We start from the raw sequence: 25,640 nt of genomic DNA on the forward strand, positions 1-25,640 counted from the left end.
TGGGCTCTCATCTACTAGAACTGCCTCAGCTGGGGCTTTGCTCCTAGCCCCTGCTCTGGGCTGGGGGTTTTCCCTTAAAGGGCCAGTGCAGTGCACACACCCCAATCCATGTCTTGAGATTCTCCACTGATGCTAGGTACTAGCTGCCAAGAACTGGCTCTGCTACAGTGAGGTACAGTAGAGAGGAATGAGGTTAGATAACAGGCATCTTCCCTCTATCCTAACCCCTTCGTGCTGCTCAGCTGGCACACAGCTGTCATAGGCCTCTCCTGTGCCAAAACCCCTCCCTCCAGCATTGGGATGGGCAGAGTGTAGCTGTGTTGCCCTGGTTCTCAGTTGGCATGTGAATCCTTGTGGCTCTAGGTAGCTCTAACATCTGGGCTGGAGGACTTGTACATGAGGGAGCTAAAACTGGTTCCCTCAGCTTCTTTCTTTCTTCAACTGCGGGCATTGTTCTACAGGAGCACTTAAGTCAGCGTGTGACATTGCATCAAACATGATAAAACTTGCTTCTCTCTCAGCTGATGCAACTAGACCTGGTCCTACAAATCCTTACTCAAAGGAGCAGCCTTGGAGATCATTTGCTTTTCCCACTGTGCTGTGTCTGCTCCTCAAATCTAGAATTACTCATCTGAAGTGTTTATGGCTGCTTAATCAGATTCTGCTTTTTTTTTTCGCTTCGCAGAAGCTGCCTTACATGTATAGAGCCTGCAATCAGCACCAAACACCTTCACTACCAGAGTTTCCAGCTCTTCGGCTTTGACTTCATGGTAGATAAGGAACTGAAGGTCTGGCTAATCGAAGTCAATGGGGCCCCTGCCTGTGCCCAGTGAGCATCTTATTCCTGTAATAAAATGGTAGCTCCCAAGTGCGGACAGTATGGAACACCTGGTTTCTTGTTGCTGTAGTTCTGAAAAAGGTGTTGGTTTTCCTCTCTGGTAGAAAGCTATTGTTCCTGAAACCGAGACCATATATTATGCTTCAGCATGTGGCCTGATGCTCCCTAAGCTGGATGGTTTAGGTGAAACTGCCTCGAATACGCTGTGGAAGCGCACTGCTGTGTGGGGCTGGGAAAGTTTCTCCTGCCACAGTGCTGTAGCAGCTACAGTGACTCAGCACTCCTGAGTGCTGGCTCAGTGCCAGAAGGCACATTTCTTCTCCACTGAGTTTCTGTAACTTACAGAGTTTCTCTGCCAAAATTTTGTAATTATCTCTCCTCCAAGTCCAGCAGCACCCCTGTCAGAGGAGGGACTTACTGGGAGAGGCCTTGGTACCAGTGGCTTTTCCCTGGCCACAGTGTGGGCCAGTCCAAAGGCTACAATGCCCACTGCTTCACTTGAGCAACAGAACTTCTTGTCACGAGAGAAGCATCAGACTGTGAGTGAAAACTCTTATTTGTAAATGGAACTGAGAACAATTTGGTTCTTTTCATACTTATTGGAAACAGGCAGAAATCATGGAATTGACTAGTGGAGAAGGAATGGGCAGAGTCATTGGTGATTAAAAGGGCTGTGGACAGTGGGTGATACTGTCACTGGGTGAGGGAGTGTGTAGTGGAAGAGATGTAAACTGCTCAGGGACATAGTAAAGAATGGTGTCCCTAGCCTCTGTTTGTCAGAGGGTGGAGATGGATGGCAGGAGAGAGATCGCTTGATCATTACCTGTTCAATTCGCGCCGTTTGGGACACCTGGCATTGGCCGCTGTCGGCAGACAGGCTACTGGGTTGGATGGACCTTTGGTCTGACCCAGTATGGCCATTCTTATGTTCTTATAGTTCGTAAAAATTGGTCTTGACTTACAAGTTAGGTCAGCACAGCTACCTGATCACTGTAGTTGTGCATACCTAGCCCCAGGTGCAGAAGGAGCTAGGTCAATGGCAGAATTCCTCTGTCAACCCAGCTACCACTGCTTGTGGAGGTGAAATTCCTCCAGCAATGAAAAAACCTGTCATTGTAGGAACCACATGTACCATGGCACTACAGAAGCACAACTTTGACACTATAGTTGTGCCACTGTAGCACTCATAGTGTAGATGAGGCCTAAATCTAGGAACTTCTGGAAGGTTCACAGAGCATCTGATAGCCTCACTTTATGTAAAGCTGGATAGCTCATCTCATTTTTTGGCTTTCCCAGCCTTGTGTGCAATGTTCAGTAGGTAGTTGTTTCTCATTTCAGTTATTGCAGGGGTGAAAGCTGTTGGTCAGTACTACAAATACAGTGATAAGTATTTACTCATTTCATGCCCTGATATTTGGTATTTATCCGACTTAAGATGTATAATGTTGAAAGAGGTAGCAGGAAACAAGCAACTAAATAACCTGAAATAGTGAGAACAGATTACTCTTCCAAAGCAAAATATTTGCACTTTAAAGAAATGATCAACATCATTCACTCTAGTTATACACTTCCAAGCAGGTTGAAACTTGCAGGACACCTACTCCGTGCTGCAGATGAAGAAACAAAATTAAAATCAAATAGATAATTAGAAGAGTGAACAGTGACACCACAGCTGGTTGGAAGAACATGAGAAATGCCCAGAAGATAGCTACAATTAGAGGGAATGATTTCCTGTTTTAATGCTATTGACTGAGATTTTCAAGAGAGTTTGAGGGTGCTAATGTTCCACTCCTGTTAAAAATCCAGGGAGTGGGGCCCCTAATTCTTTCTTTCTTCGGGTAGTGTCCCTGAGGGTGCTCTATTTCAGGGGTGTTCATGTTCTATGCCTTTGAGCAGAGATACTGTGTTGGTGACATCTGGATCCCATACATCCAAATGCCTTGTGTCAAAGCCATATGGGGCTCCATGAGTGAACAGTTCTCATTTCCTCCTTAGCCATCTTTGGCTTGAGTATACTTCATTACTTTGCTCGGGAATACTGGGCTCCCTGGGATTCGAGAGGTACCTCTCCTGTCATGAGGCTATTCTGATCAGTGATGGAAATGCCCAGTGCCTACACTGTTTGGGTGATAATCATGTTCCCAATATGTGCAAGAGCTGCATATCCTTCAACAGTAGCTTCCAGAAGAAAAGGGAGATCAAATGTAAACTCTTAATGATGCCGCAAGCTTTATGCCTAGCTTCAAATCCACGGAGAACCCCCATAAACCTCCCAGTACTGCTAATGCATTGTCCACATCAAAATCTCGGGTGACCAGAGAGGTAGGCAGCATCATGGCACTCAGTACATCTGCCTCAAAACAGGAGATGAGGGTAAAACCAAGAAGATCTTGGTCACTGGCTCACAAGACATCAGATCCCAAAGGGAGTTCCATGCAGGCTCTGAGGCAGATTGGAATGGCAAAGGCAAAGAAGAAAAGTCAGTCCAAGACACTGTAGTAAGACCCAGATTTCTACCCCCACATCTGTGTGTGGGAAGTAAGATTTGCTCCATGTTTAATTGTTGCATCAAAATAGTGGGGAAAAAAATAGAAGCAAAATTGCAGATGACAGATCAACCATCTTTTAAATGACCTGATTCAAATCAGCACCAACTAAATGGTTGTGTAGTCTTCTTGAACTGGTTTGGTCACAACATGTAATAGGCTAAGTGCTACAAAAGTAAACAATTTGGGGGAAAATATATTAGCTTCTGCAGCGAGCTACAAAAGAGTTGTGGACTTACCCAGGTAGGAGACTAGGCACAAACTTAGTGATTCTTTGCTTTGCTTCATGGAGGGGTGGGGGGCTGTCTGTAGATAAGGACTACTGGCCTGTTTCCCAAGGTCTAAGAAGGAGAGATTGTTTTCCAGGATAGATTGTCAATGATCCCCTGGAGGGGTTTTAGCTGGGGGCTGTAGGTAATAGCCAGTGGTATTCCTTTTTTCCTATGTGGGTCTATCCTGAAGTAGATGATCTGAGGTAAATACTCACCATGAGCCACACAACATACCGCAGAAACACTTTCTCAGGAACCTATCCCTGTAACAAACCTGTTGTCAACTCTATTCACACATCTATACAAGCAACACCATCACAGGACCTAACCACATATGCCACACCAGCAGGGGCTCAACCACCTGCACATCCACTAGTGTGATATGCCATCAAGTGCCAGCAATGCCCCTCTGCCATGTATGTTGGCCAAACTGGACAGTCTCTACACCAAAGGATAAAATGGACACAAGTCAGACCTCAGGAATGGTAACACACAACCTGTAGGAGAAACATTTTAACCTTCCTGGATATTTAGTAATGGATTTGAAAGTAGCCATCCTTCTAAAAAGAATTCAAAACCAGATTACAAAGGGAGACAGCTGAACTGGAGTTTATTTGCAAACTCAGTACAATCAATTTAAGATTAAATAAGGATTTTAAACTGGCTAAAATACTACAAAGGCAATTTCTCCTCTTTTGATATTCACATCTCCATATCAGATGCTGTGAATGAGCCACTTACACCCTGACTGGATTAGTCTCAACACACTGTATATAGCCCTGCCTCTATAACTTCAATTCATCTGATGAAGTGGGTTTTTACCCATGAAAGCTTATGCCCTAATAAATCTGTTTAGTCTCTAAGGGTGGGTCTAGACTACAGGGTTTTGTTGACAAAAGTGGACTTTTGTTGACAAAACTATACCCGCATCTACAATACCACCGAGTTCTGTCGACATAACGTTGACAGAACTCGGCAGTTTTGTCAATGGCGGTAAATCTCATTGTATGAGGAATAACGCCTTTTGTCAACAGAGTTCTGTCGACAGAAGGCATTATTGCATCTACACTGTCCTTTGCGTCTACACTCTCATGTTGACTGGATGTAGTCTAGAAGCTCTTTGTCAACAAACTTTGACAGTATATGTCGACACAGCCTCTGTTGACAAAAGCCTGTAGTCTAGACATACCCTAAGGTACCAGTGGAATCCTCGTTTTTTTTAGGGAACCCAGTGTTTATATTTAAAAAAAAAAAAACCCTGCTTTGAGTGATTTGGGTAAAAGGCTCTTTTGGGTGTGTGACGGCGCGTTGGGGGTCCCCCGTCTCCTGCACCCCGAAATGGCACAAACAGACTGCACCAGCCGGTGGAATAGAGGAAGTTTATTGCCTCTCCAGGATACAGCACAGCACAGATGTAATCTGGTCACAGAGCTGGGCTAGGATGCCTCAGGCCCCCTTGAGATGGGGGAGACTGGGCCCCTAAACTCCAGCCCCTCTCCCTAGGCTGTCTCCTCCATGCTCCCAGACACCAACTAACTAACTCTCTTCCAGCTCTGCCCCCCAGCCAGGGCAGCATTCCACCTTCCTTTGTTCCTCTCCATGGGGGGTGTCTGGCCATACTGGTTTGCATAGTGACTCATCCTGTTTTGCTGGGTCGTACCACGACAGCCAGTGGGGGTTACCCCAGAGCCAGCAGCATAGAAACCAGCCAGGTACCCCCACTACGTCACAGGGTGACATTCTGTTTTCCAAGTAACATAACTACCCAAATATTAAGCAGTATGGTTTCATGGGCAAATCGATGGAGTAGTGGAGAGGACAGGCTTAATTTAACGTTGCACAGAGAACTACACCATCTCGCTCTGCTCCCACTGATAGCTCTATAGTACCTGCCTATTCCCTGTTGGTGCGCTGTATGCTTTTGAGCACTGGGAGCAAAAAAGTCCCAAAAGTGCTACATGCCAAGATGAGGAAAATCCAGTGATAATCCCTCAAAAGAAAGTGTTGCTGATGCAATAGGCCTGCAGACTTGAGCAGTTGCTCTGTAGCAATGTGATTTTGAAGAGCAGTCTAAAGAATATGTGCTCCTATTTGAAACAAGGCAGTTGTATTTCATCACTACCCTGCCATACTATGAAAGAGATATGAGGGCTTAAATCCATGTAAATGTGGGATTGGTTTCTCACTGGCTATAATATCTATCTCAAATAGACATGAAAGGAAGTCATTTGTGCAAAGCTGCATCTCAGATGATGTTGAAGGCAGATTCATGTTGCATCAGAATCTTTGCAAAGGGGTTGAAGAACCATTCACTGTAGGAAAAAGATGTCCCTGTAATGACACCAACTAGATCTGCTGGGCTAGGTCAACGTGCACATAGGAGTTTCTAGGAATAGGTGTAAATATTTTGCTTGAGAGAGGAGTGTTGCCGGGCGTAGTAGAGGAGCAGATGTGTCTGGTTCCTGACCCTAGGACTATCTGTCAGAAACTGCCTATGACAGGCTACTGGGCTCTTTGGGTTGCCCTGGGGCTATGGTGATGACCATGGCAGAAAGTTCACTGAACTAGCCTATGATTTTGGGAGTTAATTTCCTGCTGTAGTTCAGGGGCAGCTCAGGAAAACACACTCCCGTGGGAGCTAGATGCAGCTGAACTTATTTACTCAACACTATTAGACAGGAGTGTTACTCCTAGCGTAGGGGGAGAGAGGAGGAAGTAGGGCTGGCCAGAGCCAGGGCAGGGAGCTCTGGGGAAACGAGTTTAGTTTATTCCATGCGTTCCCTCTGGGCAGTATGAGCCTCTGGCAAATTCGTGTCAAACTGGCTTAAATTGGAATCCCCATAAAACCCTAATGGAAAGATGATCTGGGTTCACACGAGCCTCTGGAGAATCTTTGTCATGACATCCAACTGCAGAACTCTTTCCAAGGGTGTTCATCTTTCCTCTGAGACACTACTAGCCATTCTGCATTAACAGAGAACTTATATTAATGCTGCAGCACTAACCTACGTTAATCAGAAAAGAACATATGATACAGAATTGACAAAGAAGCCAAAAGAGAGAGAGAATGTACACGTGTATGGACCCTTTAGTTAAAAACTGAAATACTTACCGTAGGCCTGGGTTTTGTTTTTAATTTACAGCTATCAAGATGACTTTGAAGTGTGGAAGCTTCTAGCATTCTTTAAAAAGTGCTATTCACTTTAAGGACCAATGTTCCCTGTAAGCTGTGCACTTGTGCAGCCACTTGGGTGGCATTGTAATCTCTCTCAACTGACTAGCAGAGTGCTCACAGCTAGGGTTTTTGTTTCTACTGTTGGTGTGCCTCAGTGCGCACACAGAAAATCTTTCACCCATGGATGGAAACATTTCCCACATGGTTGGAAAAGATTAGAGGGAACATTGCTAAGGACCCATTAGAAATGAAAAAGAACACAGAATGCTTGCCAGTAATCCATCTAAAACCACGATTGAGAGAGATTCAGTTTCATAAATTGTCGCATTTGATACAGAGATCATCTTCTGAAAGCGGCGCAGGGGAAACCTATAGGTAACTGCCCTTGTACCTAGAAATTGCGGGGTGTGCCAATTGAACCATAGCAGCATTTCGATTGGATGCAGAGGGAGCGCATGGTTCTCTGTCAACATTGGGTGCAGTCAGTATGCACCTCACTTCAAGAGCCCTTGCTTTACGTATGTGTCACTTTAATAATGCTGGTAGGAAAAACACTGCACAGATGAAAACCAGTGGGATCTGGGAACCTGATTATGGGCAATGGTAAATTGTCTCATGGGCTACACTTAGAACCCTGATGCGCCAAAGGTTGCTCAGCACTGATCTGAAAGCTTGAAGGTATGCTGAGCCAGTTGCACACGTGTAAAGACTTTGTTAGTCTTGGTAAAGAAGGCCTTGGTAGGAAAAACATGCCAGCATCTGTTTTATCCAGCCCAGTTACATGTCTATCCTCAACAGAAATTGCCTCATTTGTTTTAGGACAGTGAGATGAAATAAACAATCTGCATAATTGAAACAGATGAAAATTCTGTCAACTTTGCACTAGTCTGTCAAAGTCTTTGCAATCTATAAGATTCAGGAATGTCAGTTTGAAACACAGCTATAAGCATGGCTGAGAGCTCTTTTTGTTCAGAATATCACTAGGCTCAAATGTCACTGGATTTTGCCGACTTTTACTGTCCAGTGTTCATGTTCTTAGACACTTTCTGCTTCTTTACACATGCAGTTTTACAAACTACATCTGTCAAGCAGCCCAGGCTTTGGCTACTAGTATTGTGACTAACTGAATCTATATGTATCAGTAGTGCCACAGCTTCCTGTTAGTAAATATCAGAGAGTCTAAGAACTGTAATATTGATGCTATTCATTAGACTACAGTTTGTCTGGTGGTTCCATCTCTTGCCGCCTTACAATAAGGCTTATCCTCTCATCACGAGATAGGCATTGAACATTGTTGTTAAGCCAGAGATATATTTGTCCTCTCTATTTTTGTGTGTAAACAGTAAAACGCTGTTCAGAAATAATGATTTTAAATGTAAAGCTTGGAGAAATTGTCATAGTCTGTATATGTTGGGTTTGGGGGAGGAGAGAGAATAGTTATACTAGATTGATCTCAGGTTGATTTGTTTTTCCATTATTCTCTACTCCCCTTGGAATGTGCCTACCTTGACTTCTGATGACAGTGCCCCATGGCTGGTGCTGATGTGTATTGATAAATACCAGCTTCATGAAGCTTACTGTGAGAGAGCAAAACTAACTCTGCAAGATATGAGAAATCCCTGTGCCAGTGCCACACAAACAAACCCCATTTGCTCTTGCATCCTGCTGCAGTATTTCATTGCAGTGCTTCACAATCAAAGGACATGTCTTCACTCAGCGCACCAGAGATTGACATTCTGGCATTTGATTTAGCGGGTCTAGCATAGACCCATAAATCAAATGCTGAGGGCAGCCTTGACGGCATTTGTACTCCTTGAATTCGCAAGAAGTAAGGGAAGCCAAAGGGAGCATTTGCTCCCGCTGACCTCCTGCTGTGGAGACACCACCAAGCTTGGCTTAAGGTAAGGTGACTCCAGTTACGTGTTTTATGTAGCTGGAGTTGTGTATCTTAAGCCGACCTTCCAGATCTAGTGTAGACCTGGCCAAAGTTTCACAACTGGGACATAAGAGGGTGTACCTACTATGGACTCGTTGACAAATGTGACAGATATCTTCTGCAGCACTAATGTGGTCCCTGAATTGGCAGCAAACCAAGATTTCTGTCATGTTGGCTTTACTTTTCTCTGAAGAGGAGGAAATCTGAATGCACATGACATGGAGGTGGATGGTTGGTTGGCTGGTTTGTTTGGGTGGTTTGGTTTGGTTTTGGTTTTTTGGGTAGGTTTTCTTATTAGTGTGGTCTATATGTCTCATGATTTAGGGTGAAATTCTGCCATCAAATAAACACAAGAGATACCCACTGGCTTCAGCTTGAGCTGCACATCTGTAACTAAGAGTAGGATTAATAGCTTCCTTTGGAATGATTTGAAAAGAACACTAATTCAGTGTAGTACACAGTAATTTGAATCTCATGTAATTATGAAGATGAAAAGTTTTCTTTTTCCAAAATGTCTTGTGCTTTAGTTTAATGTTTCAAGTCCACATCACAATCAAAGGACATGTCTTCACTAGACGCACCAGAGATTGACATTCTGGCATTTGATTTAGCGGGTCTAGTATAGACCCGCTAAATCAAATGCTGAGGGCAGCCTTGACGGCATTTGTAGATATTGGGATAGAGAGTACACTTATTAAGTTTGCAGATGATACCAAACTGGGTGGGGTTGCAACTTCTTTGGAGGATAGGGACATAATTCAAAATGACCTTAGCAAGTTAGAGAAATGGTCAGAGGTAAACAGGATGAAGTTTAATAAAGAGAAATGCAAAGTGCTCCACTTAGGAAGGAACAATCAGTTCCATACATACAAGATGGGAAGCGACTGTCTAGGAAGGAGCATGGCGGAAAGGGATCTAGGGGTCCTAGTGGACCACAAGTTGAATATGAGTCAACAGTGTGATGCTGTTGCAAAAAAAAGCAAATATGATTCTAGGTTGTATCAACAGGTGTGTTGTAAGCAAAACTCGTGAAGTCATTCTGCCGCTCTACTCTGCACTAGTTAGGCCTCAGCTGGAGTACTGTGTCCAGTTCTGGGCGCCACATTTCAAGAAAGATGTGGAGAAATTGGAAAGGGTACAGAGAAGAGCGACAAGAATGATTAAAGGTCTAGAGAACATGACCTATGAAGCCAGGCTTCATGAACTGGGCTTGTTTAGTTTGGAAGAAAGAAGATTAAGGGGGGACATGATAGCGGTTTTCAAATATCTAAAAGGGTGTCACAAGGAGGAAGGAGAAAATTTGTTCCTCTTGGTTACTGAGGACAGGACAAGGAGTAATGGGCTTAAAGTGCAGCAGGGGAGGTTTAGATTGGACATTAGGAAAAAATTCCTAACTGTCAGGGTGATCAAATATTGGAATAAATTGCCAAGGGAGGTGGTGGAATCTCCCTCTCTGGAGATATTTAAGAACAGGTTAGATAGACATCTGTCAGGGATGGTGTAGACGGAGCTTGGTCCTGCCTTGAGGGCGGGGGCCTGGACTCGATGACCTCTCGAGGTCCCTTCCAGTCCTATGATTCTATCTACAAAAGTTTCTACTACTTTTGTTCTGTAATCTGTACTGACAGTAAATATATGTAGAACTACCCTGTAATCCACTGCAATAGCTACTAGGAGGCATGGATTTACTATTCCATCTTTGTTTAGGTGGAGGGAATATAGTAAAAGGCATAAGCAGCCTCCAGGGTGGTAAGAGGAGAAGTTACAAGAGAAAGGGGTATTTATACTAATGGCAAGACTGTGTAACTACTGGTGGGAAAATCTGATGTTCAGTGTGTTACTCTTTTCCTCTTAAAATTCATTCTGATTGTTGTCTCTTTTCTTCTAGGAAACTTTATGCAGAACTTTGCCAAGGTATAGTAGATGTAGCCATCTCTAGCGTCTTTCCCCTCAGTGACACAGTGCAAAAGCAGAGCCAGCCATCAATATTTATCAAGCTATGATGGCAAGGAGACCATCTTATCGACATACTTGGGAGAACTGCCATCTGTTGATTCTGAGGGAAGGCTGTTGGATCATGTGCTTTAGTATCACACCAAAAAGGAGGAAAGACACAACTTTTTGGACATTCACGAGGAAAATAGAAATAAAAGAAGGCTTCTGAGGAGAGTCCATGATGAGCCAAAGTTGTTCAGACAACTCTGCTTGTGTTTCACCAAACTTTGCTCTAGAAACAGCTCATGTAACTTTAATAACTGAAGCAAATCTCTCTGGGAGAACAGCAAAATAATGTTTAAAAACCAGGGATAAATTAATCTTGTATCTTCTCATCCTTTTTTAAAAAGAAGCCTTTCCCCCTTTTTTTCTTAAATAAGACCATTTAATGAAGAGTACCATCTCTTGATGTGGATTTCTTGTTTCATCACCTGCTGCAGTTTTAGTGCCTTAGCTCAGTCCCCTGTAGGTAACTCCTTTTCGTTCCTGCTCCGTTTGTGTAGAGATGAAAATCTGTCTTGTTTTGTAGGTTGTATAAAAGAAGAAAAAACAAAATTTAAGTCTGTTTTAAAATCAGCTAGCTAAACACCCAATAACCATACGGCAAAGGTACCGTCACTGAGTGTACCATATCTAGTGCGATAAAGTAGCCTAAGGGTTAAAGGACATTTTATTTACTTGTATCCCTTGTGTGATGAGATTTGAATTGGTGGTGGTTCAAAGTCTGGTGCAGTTGGAATCCCTAGAATACAGACATGGAGCCCCTCTCCTGCTGATCTGCAGTTTTTAGGGAGTTTAGGATGACTTTTGTTTAGAGCACTGCTCAACCGCATCAGACTTGCTTGGAAGGCTTGTTCGAAGGGCACTCAGTGCTTCTTTCAGCTTTTATGCTGTTAGTGTTCTTTTGGTTAACAAAACAAAGGTTAAGGGCCCCTCTTTAAGAGCTGAATGTGTGTCCATTTTTTAAAACTCTTCACCTTATTTTAATCTGATGCTTGAAAATAAAAGCCTTTCAACCCAACCAATTATATTCCTTTCAAGCCAACCAATTGGTATCTTTTTCCATTGGAGAAGCATTGCATTTTTTTAGCACTCACAAGTTTGCACCACCAAAACATGGCAGGTCCTTTGTATCCCAAGCATAGAAATAGGCTCACCTTGTGGGGAAAGCATTTGATGGTTACGTAAACTTGATGCATCATATGGCATTGTTATAGTATGGTGATTTAAAAAAAAAATCAGTGAATGTAAAAACACAATTCTTAAGTGTAACCTAAATGTGTTGGAAGCCTGGAATATTCCCCACATCACAAATTGTCCCTGTAAGTTACAATTTTTAACCTAAACAGGTTGACTGTGTCTCTTTGTAGAACACAGTGGGGTCCCTAACAGCAAACTAGGTACTATAGATAGAAAGTGTGTTCCCCAATGCACTGCCATCTGTTGGGAATTTTCAGTAGGAACAGAGAGGTGGAATTTTAAATCGGCGTTCGAGAAGTAATAGTTTGTGTCTGCAAAGACAGACTAACAGGAGAGAGCCCCTTTAAAAAAAAAAAAAAAAAAAAAGTACGGCTTCTATAAGCTATTGTGCATTTTCAGTACTGCTATGCTGCAGTTCTCCTACATGCACTGCATGTTGCATGCTAGCATATTTTAGTTCTATAATTAGATTTTTTTTCTACGTTTTAATAGGTCAGTGAAATGAGGCAACTTCCAAACAAACAAGTGTGCATGACTAACTGAGAAGCAGTCTGATATGGAAAGGTATGAGAGGATTGTTTAGAAGAAGGATCTCTTTTGTGTGGAGCACATTCAATACAGGATATTGTTGTGGAATACTTGTCTGCACGTGAATCAAATCTAGCAAGAGTTCTGGCTCTGCTGGTTGGATCTGAACTATGTTCTGTGTATTTTGACAGTTGTTTTGGGGTATGAATCGAACATAAATGAAGGTGTCCCAAGCAAACAAAAAATGGCTCCTGCTACAAAACCCCATTTAGGAGGTTCCAAGCTTCTGACTGGCCAAGTTTAATAAGCATTGGACTATTGTAATGTTTCCCTCCTGTGAAATGTCTGGGCACTCTTACACACTTACCTCAAGTTGGGCAGAGATGTCCCATCTTGGAAGCATTACTAAGCTAGAGTTCTGTGAATGAATGAACTGTCACACTTTGCCAAGTCACTGGTGTTCATGTATCTTGGCTGTGTAGCACAGTGAGAGAGAAGCATCTCCGTGAGATGTACAGAACTTGAAATCTCCTTGCTGGGGCGCACTGGGGAAGTTTCTGTTCCATATTTTGATCCAGAACAGCTAGATTTGGGGATGGACTCAACCACTCATCTTAAAAATGTATTTGATAACATTGGCCAGGTGATTGTCAGATTGTCCCTCATGTTCCTTCTGTTGAAGGGCTTCATACCCTTGCTGGCTTTATTTTCAGCAAGTAAATAACTTCAGAATTCTTCACACCATTGCTGCTATGATGCAGATCCCTGTAATCTAACCTTGAAAGTGCAGAAGTTATTCCATTGGTCTGAGTTTTCTGGTGTAACGTCAGTTGAACATCATCTGTACATCAAGCCAGACTGCAGGTGAGAGGGGAAACCTCAGTGAAGCCATTAAGATTCCTTGGCTGACTAGTATTCTTTCCTTATCAGTGGTAAAGAATAAGCCTTACTCTAGGATTTGTATGGGGCTGCCTGAGCTCACTGTCAAGAGACCAATTACCTTGCTTGGCAGAGGTCAGTGTAAGGCCCAGAATTTTGTTTTGCAAAGTGAGTAGCCAGGGTGATTTGAGTTGGGTTTTCACAGCTGCAGGAAACTTGATTTAAATATTAACTTGATGAAATTTCCATCACTGTGGAGGCCAGGAAGTCTATGGGTGGGATGGACAGGGTATGTACTAAAGTGAACATACAGACAGCCTTAGCCTAGAAGGCTGGATAATCTTAACTCATGACTACAAGCCTAATAAGGACATGGACTCTATCATTAAAAATATCAATCAGTATTTGACGTGTATGCCTCCTTTAGTGTAATATGTCATGGATTCCCAGGTTCTGAGGTTATATTTAGGCCTGTCAAAATCCTGGCTAGCAGATTGCCACTATCACATAAATGTGTTGCTGCTGTGCAAACTACTCTTGCGCAATAAGTTTGAAATGAGCTCGTGTTGTATATATCTGTGATAATGCTATGGCAGGTGAAATGTGCACTAGAACTATGAAGTGGTTTAAATACTGAATTCCAGAAATTGACAAGGAAGCCTGCTACAACTGTGTATAGTGAGCTCACGTGTGTCTGTGGGGAGGGGGGTAAAAGTTCCAGAAATGGATGTCTAAGGGCTTGTCTTCACTACATGTTGGATATATGCTGCAGCAGTTGATCCACCAGTGGTGGATATCAGTCTCGGAGTGCTCTCCCATAGATTGCAGTTCTCCACAAGCACAAGGAGAGGCACCATAGTCTATGTGAGAGCAGCCTCTGCCGACTTTACCTATGTGTTAGCTAACTGGTTTCAACACACACTTTTCCTAGTGAAATAAGGGCTAACAAACGTCCTTTATCCAGTATGTTAATCAGACATAGAAATAAGAGGTGTGACCCAAAAGAGAGTTTAAACAGGGATTAAAATTCTCTCCCCAGCTGTTTTTCAATCTTGGCTCATGCAATACCAGCATTTTTCTTGCTGTTCAACCAGCTAAGGCTGGGCTTGAACATCTACAAGGTAAAATAAGGGGGAGGCCTTAAAGCAGGGGTGGGGAACTTAAGGCCTGCCCCCAGCTTGCCTGGATCTGGCCCCTGAGGCTCAGGGTTCCACCCCCAGCAGTGGAGAACCCATCCTGGTGCTCCAGCACCCCCCACTGCCGCACCCTGGGGCTGAAGTGCACAAAGTCTACTAGACTGGACCCCCCTAGGCTCTGGTGTGCAAGGGGAATGTGGGGAGTGTCTCCTTAGTCGGGGGGGCATGTCAGTGAGGGTTTGATTTTTGCTTATCACTTGTGTGCAGCCCCTGACTTTATTTTTTTTTCCCCCCCATGGGTCAGTGGTTCCTGACCCAAAAAAGTTCTCCAACCCTGCCTTAAAGCTCTCAGGCCTTTTTCACATCATAAAGAAGTGAAGAGAGGGCGCAAGCCCTGAGTCTTTTGACCACTTCCTTTGAAGGCTGCCTTTAAGAATTAGTAATGGGGTCAGCAGCTGTGTTCCACTGGGAACTTGTGAGTGTAATAGGATGTGTATACACAGAGAAGAATGGCTGCTTACTGCGGGTACAGCTGGCTGAGCACTAGAGCCTGTCTCCAAACATGCTCTTGTAAGCATCTTGTTTGTGAGCTGTGCTCCTAAAGGAGACTAATGGAGCTGGAGCAAAGCTGCTGGTAGAGTGCAAGAGATGGCTCATGCTGCACTGACTTGAAGCAGCCTCCTCACTAGGTTGATGAACAGTCCTGTAACAGTAATCATGGTATTGTTTTCATTCAGGTGTGGGAAAGGCAGAGAGAGAAAAAACCTGGAGCTTCTTGCTCTGAGTGACGCTTCATTGGGGTGACCTGCTGAGCAGCTTGGAAGGGTCCCACAGGCAGGCCCCTTTTTTTATGGTGGGAGGAAACCACCACAGATATTCCCTGTTGTCAAGTTTACATGACAGCCATCCCAGTGCAGTTAGCTGGGGATGAGATGGGAATAATCTTAATCCTTGATGGCCCCAGTGTCGATGGGAACGGTGAACTGAACGAACATAAGCCCCCCCCACACAAATGAAGGACCACTTCCCGCTGTAATACAGAAATGGCTCAGTACTGTATGAACAATGGCACTATTGTGTCCTGGGCCATTTCTGTATCAGTCTGCAGTTCTGTCATTGATGGGTGGTTAGCTCCCTATTTTACTTTTTCATCACACAGATGACCTGTTATTTGCTGGTATTGCCAAACTTCTGTCAACCCATCTCACCTTGAACATTACCATTGGTCTTGTCCCGTTTTCAAGTTTTGGCTCCTTAGATTTCTTGGGTCTAGGAGAAAATAAAAGTTGGAGTGTGTGTGTATAGCCCTGCCACCCTAGAGCAGCACCTGTTTGCTGCCTTTGGGACAAATTCTGCTATTGTAGAGACACAATTAATGCTGGACATCAGAATGGGGAGCCCCACATTTACCATAAAATCTGCACTAATCAGCTTCCTTTTGTTTTAAGCCACCCATTTAAGGAATTCACCTGTACAGTGTCAGGTACATACGTGTTTGACCTGGAGGTTGGTTATGACCTCCAGTTGATGATTTCCTGCCTCATCAATCAAAAGACATTTCACTGTATTCCAATCTAATTTAATCCTAATTATTGATAATTTGATTATTCACATAATACATGTTTAACTTTTCTCACCATATTTAAAGCAGCTTATCAGGTTGTCAAATTACTGGCTTGTTTGCCATATTCTTCAAAAGGCCTTTTTTCAGAATTCCACAAGGTTCATTAATTAACAAGGGGGAGGGATAGCTCAGTGGTTGGAGCATTGGCCTGCTAAACCCAGGGTTGTGAGTTCAGTCCTTGCAGAGGCCATTTAAGGATTTGGGGCAAAAATTTGTCAGGGGTGGTACTTGGTCCTGCTGTGAAGGCAGGGGACTGGACTTGATGACCTTTCAAGTTCCCTTCCAGTTCTAGGAGATAGGCAATCTCCATTATATTTTTAATTTGACAATAATACTTGTGGGGAGGGGTATTTGTTGTAGCAGAAGAGCAGTGTGGAACCCATTTCCTTACCCTTCATGCCCTACTTGCATTTGAAATATAAAATATTTAACTATCTTCCAAAAAGTGGTACAAGTTGCACCCCTAAAATTCAGGATTCTCTGGTCTGGCAACATCCATGGTCCAGCATGACCATGGATGTTCCAGGACCAGAGTGTCCTGGTGTGCTTGCAGGAGGGTGGGGGCCTGGGAGCCAGCACGCAGCTCAGTTGGGCTGTGAGGAGGGACTCAGCTGGGCTTTGGGGGGTAGGCAGGAAGCCAGTGCACGGCTTAGCAGGGCTGCAGGGGAGTGCTACATGCACGGCTCAGCTGGGCTTCAAGGAGAGACAGGAAGTGGACAGAGGGGTAGCAGGGGCCCCTGAAATGACCTCCCCTTGTCTGGAAAAATCCCTAATCAGGGACCAGTCAGGTCCTGAGGTGCTGGACTAGGGAGGTTCAACCTGTAGTCACTGCCAAAAGAAAACAGCTAAAGGGCAATTGGTTTCTGACATTGGGGCTACGTCTACATTGGCAAGATTTTGCGCAAATATTTTTAACGCAAGAGTTTTTGCGTTAAAGTATTTGCACAAGAGAGCGTCTACACTGGCATGTGCTTTTGTGCAAGAGATGTGCTTTTGCGCAAAAGCATCCGTGCCAGTGTAGACGCTCTCTTGCACAAGAATGCTCCGATGGCCATTTTAGCCATTGGGCTTTCTTGCGCAAGAAATTCATGTTGCCTGTCTACACTGGCCTCTTGCGCAAGAAGCACTGATTTCTTACATTAGAACGTCAGTGTTCTTGCGCAAGAACTCCCTGCCAGTGTAGACAGGCAGCATGTTTTTGTGCAAAAGCCTGAGTGCTTGCACAAGAAAAAAGTATCTTGTCCAGATTATCAACTTGCCTTTATCTGTACTGGACTTGATTTTGATTAAAGTGTTAGATCATTTGTGTGTGTGTAATTTTAAGTTGGGATTGTGAACTTTTTTTAAAGAAATTGCAAAAATAACATTTTTAACTTGAACTGACCAGGCTTTACTGTTTAATGAGTTCTTGAAAGGGATAGGTGCTGCTTTTCAGGAAGATGGATACTATACTATAGAATGTGATGGGTTTCTAGTCTGAGACATTGTATCCTTTTGCATGGTAGTCATTGAGATGGATACAGACATAGTCTCATGAAATAGGAATCCTGGAAATTTTCAGTTTCTGTGGCTTATCTCATGTAGGATTCATTGTGATTATTGTACTACAACTGTAATGTGCTCCCAATCAACTTCAGAGGCACAATTAAGACTTGAAACCAATTCTGTTAAGATCAGGCTTCTCTATCACATTGTAATCAAGATCCTTCTGGACTGCATGCTCGTATACAGTCAATGCATTTCTTGTTCTCTAAGCACTGTTCTCTGTTAAGAAGAAAACACTGTGCAATAAATACGAGATAATAACAATGTATCATCAATGTCAGCTAAAGTAGTCTGTGGAAACAATAACCTTGAAAGGATCTGAAACAATCACTGTAGCATTCATACAGAGCTCCTGAGGTTACATCATATTGACCTTTAGTTTGTGTTTTCAAATTACTATCATGTGAGTGTGTATGTGTCTGACAGGATTTGTGAGCAGTGCATGGTTCTTTGACATTTGTAGTCAACTCTGTCTGAATAACAATTAAAGAGAAAATCGTATTACCTACTGTCTTTTTTTTCCTTGTGAATAACAATTCAAAGAGGCAAGCAGAGAGGGATGGAGAATCTAGCTAAGTAAGCAACTCTCCATTACATTCATGAAGACATTTTTAAAGTTTTCCAAGTGAATACTGTGTATCTCACTTGACACCTGGTTCCTAAGTGGTTGGTAGAGGGAAACAGAGACGCAGCTGGACAGTCAACTAGCTAGGGCACAAAGCCTCTCAGGATATTTTGATTGGGGTAAGGGGTCTCAGGCTATGTCTAGACTAAAGAAAGTCAGAAAAAGATACACAAATTGCGTTACTCAATTTGCATATCTTTTGCTGTTTTTCTTTCAGAAGAGGCTTTTCCGAAATTTGGTGCATCTACACGGTTCCAAATTTTGGAAAAACCTGCTTTTTCGAGCCAACGAGGTTTACAGGGATGGTGAAAGAATGCCTCCTCTTTTCTGATTTCCCCCCCCCCCCCCCTGCAGAAAAGCAGACGCATTGCTCCGGTATCCCGGAAAAGCGCTGCAGTCTAGACCAGTGGTCTCCAACCTTTTTACACCCAAGATCACTTTTTAAGTCTCAGAACAGGCGAAGATCTACTGCCCCGCCCCTTCCTTGAAGCCCCGCCTACATTACATGAGGAAATCTAATGTAAATGTACTGCGCAGGTGCACAGTTCAGAGAGGGCTCAAGAGCTACTCTTAGAGCCCCTGAGATCTACCGGTAGATCGCGATCTAGTGGTTGGTGACCACGGGTCTAGACTGAGGATGTTAAAGATTGGTCGACTATCTGATAAGTATTTGCTTACCGCAGTGGTGGGCAAAAGGGCCTCCACAGACTGGCTTCAGCCCACCAATCTGGTGGATCCGGCCTGCGGAGACCCTGCTGCTCCCCCGCCCCCAAGCCAATTAGGGTCTGGGGGTGGAAGAGCACCCGAAGCCTTTTCCACTCTGCCTCTGCCCTGCGAGCAGCACAGGGAAGGGAAGAGAGTGGAGGAGGCTTTGTGTACTCCTCTGACCCAGGCCAATTGAGGCCTGGGGGTGGGGGAGCTGCATGAAGCCTCTGCTCTCCCCCTCTGCCCTGTGAGTAGCCCACAGCACTTCAAAGTGCCACAGGCTCCTTGCAGGGCGGGAGGAGGCTTCCCGCGCTCCCCAGGCCCTGACTAGCCTTGGGGTGGGAGAGTGTGCCAAGCCTCTTCTAGGAGATAGGTGCCTAGTGGGAGGGGGGGGCAAGGAGCTACCCCACTCCCAGACCAATCATGGTCTGGGGGTGTGAGAACCCCACTCTTTCCAGGGTGGCCTGGGGCAACTTCAAAAAATTTTGAAGTGGCCCCTGGGCAAAAATTATTGCCCACCCCTGGCTTATTGGATAGTTTTTTGACTAGTTGACTAGTCTATAGGCACTTTCACATTCCTCCTTTGAAATGTACAAAAGCTCTGGCTGGGGCTCTTGTACATTTCAAAGAAGGAATGCTGAACTCCATGTACAGCCCAGAGCAAGCAGGAAGTCCCGCTGACTGTGGGTGCATGTGGATGCCTTCTTTGAAATGCACAAGAGTCCCCAGCATGCTCTGACTTGTGCATTTCAAAGCCATGGAGCCCGGGATCAGCTGGGGACTCCCCCAGTTGATCCTGGGCTCCCTACAACATTTCCCCAGAACCTGGGAATCAGCTGTTCGGTGGTTGTCCCTTTAAACCATGCATCCACACGAATCAAAGGAGCAACTGTGGGGAGCCCCGGAGTTCTGGGGAAATGCCACGGGAGCCCGAGATCAACTGGGGAGTCCCCCGCTGATCCCAGGCTCCATGGCTTTGAAATGTGCAAGAGCCCCTGGTGGGGACTCTTGTGCATTTCAAAGCAGGCACCCACCTGCAGCCCAGAGTCAGTGGGACTTCTCGCTGGCCCTGGCCTGTATGCAGAGTTCCACATTCCTCCTTTGAAATGCTCATTGACTAGTGGAAGGAAATTCTATCGACTAGTCAATTAACTGCATTTTCAACTAGCAGGCCTGGGCACCTTATAGACTAACAGATGTATTGGAGCATAAGCTTCTGTGGGCAAAAAACCCCGTTTGCACTCGCATGCACCTGACGAAGTCAGGGCGAAGGGCGGCCTGTGGCAGTTGGCGGGGGGGGGGAGGGGAGGTGCTCTGAGGCGGTTGGGCGGGGGCGGCCTGTGGCGGTTGGTCCGCGGGGGGGCGCTCTGAGGCGGTGCGCGAGGCGGCCTGTGGCGGTTGGTCCGCGGGGGGGGGCGCTCTGAGGCGGTGCGCGAGGCGGCCTGTGGCGGTTGGTCCGCGGGGGGGCGCTCTGAGGCGGTGCGCGAGGCAGCCTGTGGCGGTTGTTCGAGGGGGGGCGCTCTGAGGCGGTTGGGCGGGGGCGGCCTGTGGCAGTTGGTCCGCGGGGGGGGCGCTCTGAGGCGGTGCGCGAGGCGGCCTGTGGCGGTTGTTCGAGGGGGGGCGCTCTGAGGCGGTGCGCGAGGCGGCCTGTGGCGGTTGTTCGAGGGGGGGCGCTCTGAGGCGGTGCGCGAGGCGGCCTGTGGCGGTTGTTCGAGGGGGGGGGCGCTCTGAGGCGGTGCGCGAGGAGGCCTGTGGCGGTTGTTCGAGGGGGGGGCGCTCTGAGGCGGTGCGCGAGGAGGCCTGTGGCGGTTGTTCGAGGGGGGGCGCTCTGAGGCGGTGCGCGAGGCGGCCTGTGGCGGTTGTTCGAGGGGGGGCGCTCTGAGGCGGTGCGCGAGGCGGCCTGTGGCGGTTGTTCGAGGGGGGGGCGCTCTGAGGCGGTGCGCGAGGCGGCCTGTGGCGGTTGTTCAAGGGGGGGCGCTCTGAGGCGGTGCGCGAGGCGGCCTGTGGCGGTTGGTCCGCGGGGGGGCGCTCTGAGGCGGTGCGCGAGGCAGCCTGTGGCGGTTGTTCGAGGGGGGGCGCTCTGAGGCGGTTGGGCGGGGGCGGCCTGTGGCAGTTGGTCCGCGGGGGGGCGCTCTGAGGCGGTGCGCGAGGCGGCCTGTGGCGGTTGGTCCGCGGGGGGGCGCTCTGAGGCGGTGCGCGAGGCGGCCTGTGGCGGTTGTTCGAGGGGGGGCGCTCTGAGCCGGTGCGCGAGGCGGCCTGTGGCGGTTGGTCCGCGCGAGGGCGCTCTGAGGCGGTGCGCGAGGCGGCCTGTGGCGGTTGGTCCGCGGGGGGGGCGCTCTGAGGCGGTGCGCGAGGCGGCCTGTGGCGGTTGGATGGGGGCGCTCGCGCGGCGGACGGGGCCGGAAGTCGGAAGCGGCGCGCGCGGAAGTGGTGCCGGCGAGGCCGTGCGGGGCAGGCCGGGAGCGGAGGCGATGCAGCATGGCGGCGGGGGCAGGGGCGAAGTGGCAGCACCTGCCCGAGCGGCCCAGCCTCGCTCCGCTGACGGCGCCGGGCTACGGGCGGCCTCGCGAGCAGCAGCGCCCGGCCCTGCAGGATCTGACCCGGGCCCACGTCGAGTCCTTCAACCAGGCCGTGGGCGAGGGGCTGCACCGCGCCGTGCAGGTGGGGCGGGGGGGGGCGTTTTAGCATCTCGTTGAGACCCGGCGCCCTTATTCGGCTGCTCGCCTTCCTTTACCGCCTGAGCGTCCTGGCGCGATCGCTTCCCCCTTCGGATTCCCAACCCGGCTCCCTGCTTCGCCTCTCTGGGCTGGCCCCGCACGTGTGGAAATGGGGATTGTCACGTTACTTTCCCTGCTGAGCGCTGACTAGCCGGTGGCCTCTTGCTGCTGTCCCTGTGTCTAACACTGACTCTCTGTTTCAGGCTATTCCTGCTCTGGAGTTTGCCTTCAAAAACGAACGCATCACTCTGGCGATTGTGGGTGCTGCCGTCGCGCCTCCGATGGTGCCAAAAGGGAGCGTCTGTAAAGAGCTGAAAGTGTACCCCGCAGAGTGTAGGGGGCGGCGAAGCACCTATCGGGGGAAACTGACCGTAAGTAGTAATAGTTACCAGAGTACTTCTAGGGCATGAAAGCTACACGCTGCCACAGGCTGGTATGTGCTATATTTGTTCATAAGCCATTAGCATGTAAATAAATACGTTTCTCACATGTACTCTGGCTGTTCTGTGGATCACCATTAGTACATGGAATGACAAATGTTGGAACCATACTGTGGGGAACGGGGATGTTAGATGAGGCGGTACCTCCATGGGAAGATCTTTCTTTTGCAAAGTGGCCTATAGAATGGAAAAACTTGGAGAACCATTGCCTTATGCCACCAGAGAATCATGAGCCTCAGCTTTGCAGTGATGTCTCATGTTTGTTTCTACACCTGAAAACACCACAGATATTTTATAGGCATTAAAAAAAAATTCTGTGTGTCTCAGTTCAGGGCAACTGTGTCTCTATTGCCCTCTCATTGTCCCTTGAGGCACCCACCCTAGACTTTTGACTCCTCACCCATCACCTTTCTTTGGCAGAGACCCACATCACTCTCCCTCTTGACCCAGATTTTTTCAAGCTACACAGATACCTATCCACCCTGATAGCTCAGAAAGCCAAATAGGCCAGTGTTTGAACTAGGAATGTAAAATCCCAGTTAATCAGTTAACCAGTTAAACATAAGGTTGACCTAACATTTAACCAGTTAATTTACGAAGTGGGATCTGGACTAGAGCAACACACTCTGGGGCTGGCTGCTACTGTTGCCTCTGTATGAGAAGCAGGGGACAGATGGCTCTGTGGGAGCCAGTGCTTGGAGTAGGAGGGGGAAGAGCCAGCTTTTAAACCAGCTCCTAGTGGGCATCGGCTCTCACCCCTCCCTGCTTCCTCAGTGGGAGGGAGAGGCAGCTTAAAAGACTCCCTGCATGCACCAGCTCCCCACCTCCCTCCACCAGTGCCTCTGATACAGTGGCAGTGGGGAGGGGGGGCTGTGTGCTTAACTGATGAGCTCGGGCTTATCAGTTAAACATATTCTCAACTACATGGTCACATCCCCAGTAAGAGACTTGAATAGGCAATCTGATTTTGCTTGGAGAGGGAGCCATAGAATTAATACAAATTAATTCTTGAGTTTTCTTTTTGAAACTACTGGGAAGTTTCACATAACTAATGTAGCATAACATTAAACATAATAGTACACGGATGCTATGAAGTTTATTCTGCCTCTTGCCAGGCTGCAAACATAAGCACTAATACCTAATTTGGGGCTTTGAGAGGGGTTTGTAAATAACAGTAGGACCTAGTTCTCATTGACATCTCAAACTACCTGGGTTGTTAAAAAAGAATTGTAATTCCACCATTATAAGAGTTTTGCTCTTTTAATAGGTTTGGTAATTTGTTTAATTTTGGAAAGTTTGAATAAATGCCAAAATCATAATCCTCACTCTTATGCAGAGACAAAACATGGGAAAACTTTACTCTCAATATTATGAATGAACAAAAATGGAAGTAAAATAAATGTCCCAACATAACCTGAACTATGGTAGAAGTGACCAGGCATCCACTATAACGGGTAGGGAACCTAAGGCCCGGGGGCTGAATGCAGTCTCGGCTTGCCTGAATCTGGTCCCTGAGGCTTGGGGCTCCCCCCAACATTGGGAAGCCCACGCTAATGAGGAGTGGGTTTTTTTTATTTCTCACTTGTGTGCAGCCCCCGACTGATTTTTCTGGAGGTAAGTGGCCCTAACCCAAAAAAGGTTCCCCACCCATGCACTATAATATATCATTTGTATACATTCGTATTCTTATAGTTTATATAATGATGCATAACTAATGTTTTCTCTGTAAACAGTATATTTTTGTTGTTGTTTATGGTTTTGTATTAAGCATACAATGTTGTAATGTATCTCATTCATTAAAGAGAGCTATATTTTATCATTATTTGTGTTGTTTTAACTTTTCCCTAATAAACCGATGTATTGTTTCCTTATAGGCTGACATCAGCTGGTCAGTCAATGGCGTTCCTAAAGGGATTATTAAACAGTCCCTGGGATATGTTCCAATCATGGTCAAATCTAAACTTTGCAATCTGCATAATCTTCCTCCCAGAGCTCTGATTGAACACCATGAGGAAGAAGAGGTAACTAACAGTGGATTTTGGTGTGGCAAGAGAAGTTGGTTTTACAGTAGCTTACAGGATTTTGGCGCATCTATTTAGAAGCACAATCTGCCATATTTTCTGATCTTACACCATTCGTAAAGATTCTGTGTGGTTTCTCTGGGGTCTCAAGTCTCAGCCCTCAAGGTGTCTTTAGGTCGTTTGCCATTCAGGATACCTACAGTTCTTCTTGAGAATATAAAAGCTCAGGGAGTACCTCAGATTCATGCAGCCAGTGACCATTACTGGTACTAAATGTTACTTTCCAGGTGTGCAGCTGCCTCTGGAAAACTATCCTTCCCCCTTCTCTGTGGGCACGCAAGGCAGCTTATGTCTCTGTGTTAGTGTTACGGCTTGAGTGCACTCCGCTAGTTACTTCTTAGTGATGGCACTGGGGCTCCTGGATGATGGCGGCACTCTTACAGTAGGGTCCATTGGAGGCAAAAATGTAGAGGTCTGACGTTAGTGAAAATACATATCCCTTTTATAGCCATAGATTGTACTTCTCCATTACTTCTGGGTTCCCTTTTGCTGTTGGTGGCTTTGTAATCTGCTCTGTCTGATAAATTGAATATGTGGATACAAAATCATATGCTGCTGTCATTGTTCATTATAAGTAATAATTCGTTTTCAGTTTACAATCAAAGTAAATACACAAATGGATGATTGATTATATTGTTTTAGTCAGTGAAAGTCTACAGCAGGAGTGGGCAATAATTTTTGATGGGGGGACTCCAACATTTTGGAAAGTGGTCAAGGGCCACGTACTTTCACAATGTTAATGGAGGAGATGCAGGGTCTGGGATGGAGGTTGGGTGCAGAAAGGAGCTTGGAGTAAGGGATTGGGGTGCAGGAGGGAGAGTGGGGTCTGGGAGGGAGTTTGGGTGAAGGAGGTGGTTGTGACCTAGGGCAGGGGTCTGTAGTGCAGAGGTTTGGGATGTGACCTAGGGTAGGAGGGGATTGTGATCTAAGGAGGGAGACTGAAGTGCCAGTTCTGGGAGGAGTTATGGGCATAAGAGGGGGGGCAGAGGGTTTGGGTATGTTGATTGGGGGGGCAGAGGATTGCGGAAGGGAGGGGCTGGATTGCCAGAGGCAGGCTCTGGCCCAGGAGACTTAGCAGCCAGCAGCCAAACCAGCCTGTCTGCCTGCAGAGCTAAGGCTTGCAGAGCTTAAAACATTTCTCAGACTGCCTGCCTGCACAGGCTGCACAGCCATGTGCTGGTGTGAATAGTTCAGCCAAGGAGAGGGGGTGTGATTCTTCAAACATGCAGCTCCCATTGGCCAGTTTCTGACCAGAAACCGGCCAATGAGATTGTGCTAGAGGGGCAGCTCCAGAGCTTTCCCCCCTCCCCTCCAGTTTTGAAACAGAAATGGGGCCCAGCATCCGCGTTTTCTGAATTGCCTGCTGGACAAGCAGGGGAGTCTGCCTGGGGCTCCCCG

At 46.5% G+C, this 25,640-nt stretch overlaps 2 protein-coding genes across 5 annotated transcripts in view; both read left to right on the forward strand.

The window, feature by feature from the left end:
- The window catches only part of TTL (tubulin tyrosine ligase), a 36,608-nt gene extending 18,430 nt beyond the window's left edge, over positions 1–18,178 (forward strand). Inside the window, exons 6-7 of one of the 4 annotated variants that reach the window (XM_075925897.1) lie at positions 686–788; positions 10,656–18,178. In XM_075925897.1, the coding sequence (XP_075782012.1) occupies positions 686–788; positions 10,656–10,706 (154 nt within the window). In that variant the 3' untranslated portion in view covers positions 10,707–18,178. Of the gene's footprint in view, positions 1–685; positions 858–10,655 lie in introns of all 4 variants that reach the window. The other 3 variants (XM_075925898.1, XM_075925896.1, XM_075925899.1) reach the window with 3 other exon arrangements.
- A 3,218-nt stretch (positions 18,179–21,396) lies between these two features.
- Positions 21,397–25,640, forward strand: part of POLR1B (RNA polymerase I subunit B) — a 28,334-nt gene continuing 24,090 nt past the window's right edge. Inside the window, exons 1-3 of the mRNA XM_006135950.2 lie at positions 21,397–21,665; positions 21,925–22,092; positions 24,036–24,182. Coding sequence (XP_006136012.2) covers positions 21,483–21,665; positions 21,925–22,092; positions 24,036–24,182 — 498 coding nt within the window. The 5' untranslated portion in view covers positions 21,397–21,482. The remainder of the gene's footprint in view (positions 21,666–21,924; positions 22,093–24,035; positions 24,183–25,640) is intronic.

The sequence above is a fragment of the Pelodiscus sinensis genome, chromosome 3 (assembly GCF_049634645.1).
Source record: "Pelodiscus sinensis isolate JC-2024 chromosome 3, ASM4963464v1, whole genome shotgun sequence".
Lineage (NCBI taxonomy): Eukaryota > Metazoa > Chordata > Testudines > Trionychidae > Pelodiscus > Pelodiscus sinensis.